Raw genomic sequence first — 5,068 nt, forward strand, 5'->3', positions numbered from 1 at the left:
AGGCATCGCCTTCAGGAAGGGGAACAATGTTGTAGTGTCGCCGCCGCTAGTCCACATAGAAGACCTAGAGTTTCCCCTAGCATCGAGGGGAGGAATGGTCCGGCCCATGATCACGCCTCCAGGAAGGAAGTGGCACCCACAATCAGCAGCAGAAGCACGGAGCAAGGTTTTCACCCGGGCTAGAGACCTTCCCCCGACGAAATGGAGACGAGCAATGAGGTTGCAGCTTCCATTGCAGGAAGGATCACTATCACCGGTGAAGGAGAACGTTGCCCACCATCACAGCAACATTGTTGCTCACTAGCTCTGAGACCGAGCTGGTCAAGATGAGACAGAGCAGGGATCTTGCTATCACTGGAACAACAACTCCGCCACCATCGGCCCTAGAAGAGGACCACCACGGCGGTCAGCCCACCGACGGGTACTAGGGCCGTGCTTGCACGAACTGGGCCCGGTTAGGCCTACCCAGGACCATCTGGCCCGCACCACGGGCTTCGCTGTCAACCACCACATGCAGTTGACCCTCTCTAGGGCCCTGCGAGCAGCAACTGGTGGCTATAAAAACCAACCATCATTATCGATGTTTAAATATTATATTATTCAAGTAATTGATGAAATGTCTCTCTCACCTTGCCATCAAGCCTAAATTTTGCAAATATCCTTTCTTTTATTTCTCTGTGTGCAGATAGGACATTTTCTAGACAGAATCAAGGAAAATTAATAAAGATTGGCAACTTATCTATTTTCTTAAGTCAAAGAGGCCACAAAGAGATGCATATGAGAGTTTTGTGAGCACTGGTATAGCGGCAGGCCACCCTTATGGCATGCATGTATCAGGTGTCACCGCCTTCTCTCGTTAAATGGAAAACATTTCGTGAAGGGGCCTATATCTAATTGGCAACACAACCGCGTAAATAGGAGAGATACGACAAAAAGAAGCCACATGATATCCATTTCACAAAATCACATCTGAGGAGAGGGTAACCGCTGCTCCACCGCCATCTCCATCACCATTTCCATCCTCCCGGGCCCCTCTCTGTAGCCATAGATTCTACTGGTATTCTTAATCTTATCATATGGTGGGATTGTAAGACCATTTGTTATTGATCTTAGCATTTTCTATATAATTTTTATGATTATTGATCTTATCATGTGTGATTAGTCCTTGCTGGCTGAGGATTGAAGCCTAGCCTCGCAACGTTAAGTGCATCTAACATTTTTGTGATTTAATTACATATAATATTTGTATGATTTTATCTTTATCTCGTACCTCAATCTAGGACTTGTTAGGTACCCAAGACCTCAATGATTGATAAAGGTAATGAGGTGAGATTAGTGGTGATATGCTACTTCATGCAATACCCAGTGATAGTATGGGGTGTATGGTAGTAGTTTGAGATCTATTAGGAAATCACAGTGACATCATTGATCTTAATGTTTTGGTCTATACTTAGCACCTAATAATCCTACATAACCAGCTCGACTGAGTGACGGGGTTGGAAAATAGTCTATAGTTGATGTGGTTAGCTGTGCATATAGTATAGAAGGACGCATCACCCACACGAATCTAATCTGAATTGATTATGCATAACCATACTTATTATTATTATCTTTTATCTCATTCATGTATGCACGTCAGGTGAAAGCTTAGCCCTGGACTCTTCATGCACTGATTCACAAACCAAAAATAAACGCGAAGGTCCGATGAGATGAAGATTCTACAAGTTAACAAGGTTTGTTTGAGTAAAATCACCATAGTAATCGCTTCCCAAGGATCAATATAAACTTAGATCTTCGAGGGAAAAAGCAACTATACTACACGCGGTATTTCGGATTGAAGGTATGAGATGCGCCGCTGCATCCTCCATAACTGCATGAAGCGGCGCCCGCCCAGGCCCATCTAGGCCGCGTCACGGACGTCACCGGTAACCGCCACGCGCAGCCAACTGCCCCCTCGCCAGTGGCATGCTGGAGCAGCAACTCGCAGCCGTCCGCACCGTCGTGCCCTCCAGAACCACATCGAGTGCCGCATCTCAAAAACCGTGATGTGTGGCCAAAGCCTCCACGACGTGTTCTCACAATCCCTTTGGAGGTGAGGGACCCCCCGCCACGGCGAACATGGTCGCGGCAACATCGGCGGAGGGGGTTGACGGTGGGTGTCCTTGGCGGCGACCCCACCTACAAGGAGTCACAAGGCCCCAAAGCCATAATGGCGAAACAAACCAACGGCATCCTCGGCGAGGTGGGTGAAACCCTAGATTGACTTTTTTTTGCGAAACACACTACAAACGCAGACGCTCACACTTACGGTACATACACTTATATACCCCTATGAACACACACGCCTACCCTATCCCTATGAGCACCTCCGAGAGATTGAGTTCAAGAAATTGATCATATGGATTTTGAGATTGACGAAGTGACCACAAGTGACTCGATGTCGTCTGTAATGTCGCCTCCTACTGAAAAATATTCAGCCTTTTAATGAGACACCAAAAGTCTCAAATCCAGAATTTCAATTCTAATGGGCTCAGGGTGTCTTTGCCCTCCTAACCATCCAACCATACTTGAAAGCCTAGATTGCCTGATCGCCTCTCCGCCTGGACGTACTGGTTCTGTTATGTTTGATCCACGACGAGTCGACGAAACGAGTTTCTTATACAGTCCACGCGACGACGTGAACCAGACGAACAGACCCGTCAAGCGGCGCCGTCCGATCGATCACACGGCGCGGTGCGTGCGCTCGTGCCAGCAACCCAAAGCCAGGGGAGTATATTCCACACAGCCCGCTACCCATCTTCCCTATAAATAGCGGCCGCCCCGATTGGCCGCAGTTCTGCTGCCTCCCGTTCTCTTCGCATGCCCCCAAACCCGACGCGCCGCCGCGCCTCGCGCAGCAGCAGCAGCAGCAGCACGACCGTGTCATCAGCAACAGCAGGAGCAGCCGGGAGGCCATGGCCGGGGCGCCCGACGAGGAGGCGTTCGAGGAGGTTGACCCGACGGGGCGGTTCGGGCGGTACGCGGCCGTGCTAGGTCTCGGCTCCGTCAAGAAGGTCTACCGCGGGTTCGACCTAGAGGAAGGGATCGAGGTGGCGTGGAACCGGGTGCGCGTTCGCGCCCTGGCGGACAAGGACCCCGCCATGGTCGACCGCCTCCACGCCGAGGTGCGCCTCCTCCGCTCCCTCCACCACGACCACATTATCGGCTTCCACAAGGTCTGGCTCGACCGCGACCACGGCGTCCTCAACTTCATCACCGAGGTCTGCAACTCCGGCAGCCTCCGCGACTACCGCGAACGCCACAGGCACGTCTCCGTCAAGGCGCTCAAGAAGTGGGCGCGCCAGATCCTCGAGGGCCTCGACCACCTCCACACCCACGATCCCTGCATCATCCACCGCGACCTCAATTGCAGCAACGTCTTCATCAACGGCAACACCGGCCAGGTATCAATCTCTTCGATTGAACCCTCGCGCTCCATCAATTCTTTGACGTACTGAAGAAATTTCCCAAAAATTATCGCCAGCATCTAATTTTATGGTGCCACTAATTTAGCCCTAGATGCATGTATTCCGCTCTAATTAGATTCTGATTTGGGGATAATAAAAAATCGACTCTCTTTATGCAGCAAAATTTGCGGTACCTTCCTTTTTCCCCCTAAAAGCAGGGTGGTAATTGGGAGTGGAACAGTACATTATGCAAATTAGCGGTGTTGATTTGTACTCCGACCCGTGAAGCGTGCATTAGGCTGGCGATTAGCGAATCTGCGGGTGATTTCTCACCTTTTCATCTTCTTTTCTGTGACGACGACCTACCTGAGCTCTCCGTATCTGTGTGTGAGACAGATATCTGAAAGCATCACGAGAGAACTGGAACCCAAGATTTTTTGCTTGAGTGAGTTGCACCTAGCTTTCTAATAAAGGAGAAACACAAGTGATGCACGCTGAGACGCACTTTAATTTGTTACACTAATTTTCTTCAGTCCGCGTATCTTCGATCTGCAACATTTCGCACGCGTGTTGCTTGCTGTTGCCTGCTGCATTTTCTAGCTGTCAGCCATTGCTTTCGTGCTTTGCACGTTGATTCTTTTGCGCGCGAGGCTGACGGCTCGGCGGGTGCAGGTCAAGATCGGAGACCTCGGGCTGGCGGCGATCGTGGACAATACCCACCTGGCGCACACGATCGTGGGCACGCCGGAGTTCATGGCACCGGAGATGTACTCGGAGACGTACACGGAGTCGGTGGACATCTACTCGTACGGGATGTGTTTGCTGGAGATGGTGACGCGGGAGATGCCCTACGCCGAGTGCGGGAGCGTCATGCAGATCTACAACAGCGTCACCGGCGGTGTGCCGCCCGCCGCGTTGAGGCGACTCAAGGACCCGGAGCTGCGGGGATTCATCGAGCGTTGCATCGGCCATCCCCGGGACCGCCCCTCGGCGGCCGAGCTCCTGCAGGACTCTTTCTTCAATAACATCGACGACGACACCACCGGAACGATAAGCTAACGCCAAGCAATCTGCGTCTGTCAACCTGACTAAGCTAGTTTTAGAGCACGGTGCTGTCTGCAGAGTTGTTTATTTTAAGCTCCGTCAAGCAAGCGAGCAGATGCGTATACGCCATGTAAAAAACGAATTGTAAGAAAGATAAGTCGAAATAAACATTTTCTAGAAAATGTTGGCGACTCCAAAGAGCGACTACCGATTGACACCACACGTCCACACCATCGTCGTCAAATCAGAGACTCTGATTCAGAATGCACATCTGAGGAGACGACATACTAGAGCGCACGGGCCAGAAAACTTACCATATCTCGAACAGGCCGCAATGGACAACGGCTAATGTTCTGGGCCGCTAGTAACGAACTGGTATTGATGGATCAAATAAAAGCCTAACGGCAGTTCCGGCCTGGTGTTTACAGCAGCCCAATCAGCAATAAAAGATTTTTTTCTTAGATGAAAAGGAGTCTCTCCCCAGCTCCATTTCATACAAAATAAGCTTTCACGAGTTCAGTTGCTGACAGCAACAAAAAGAGAAACTACAACTAGAGAAAAGTGAGCGTCTAAAAACG

General features: G+C 50.5%; 1 protein-coding gene across 1 annotated transcript; it reads left to right on the plus strand.

Moving 5' to 3' along the window:
- The first annotated feature begins 2,850 nt into the window (after window positions 1–2,850).
- Window positions 2,851–4,672, plus strand: LOC127336422 (probable serine/threonine-protein kinase WNK5). The gene is made up of 2 exons (XM_051363228.1): window positions 2,851–3,443; window positions 4,119–4,672. Exons 1-2 carry the CDS (start codon window positions 2,955–2,957, stop codon window positions 4,503–4,505), a joined length of 876 nt encoding a protein of 291 aa, XP_051219188.1. The 5' UTR covers window positions 2,851–2,954; the 3' UTR covers window positions 4,506–4,672.
- The last annotated feature ends 396 nt before the right edge of the window (window positions 4,673–5,068 follow it).

This window comes from Lolium perenne, chromosome 2, assembly GCF_019359855.2.
Source record: "Lolium perenne isolate Kyuss_39 chromosome 2, Kyuss_2.0, whole genome shotgun sequence".
Classification (NCBI taxonomy): domain Eukaryota; kingdom Viridiplantae; phylum Streptophyta; class Magnoliopsida; order Poales; family Poaceae; genus Lolium; species Lolium perenne.

Bases quoted from the DNA above. Each gene is read 5' to 3' on its own strand.
- LOC127336422 (XM_051363228.1), top strand. From the start codon at position 2,955: ATGGCCGGGGCGCCCGACGAGGAGGCGTTCGAGGAGGTTGACCCGACG. The intron at 3,444-4,118 runs GTATCAATCTCT...CGGCGGGTGCAG, and splicing joins TCAACGGCAACACCGGCCAG to GTCAAGATCGGAGACCTCGG.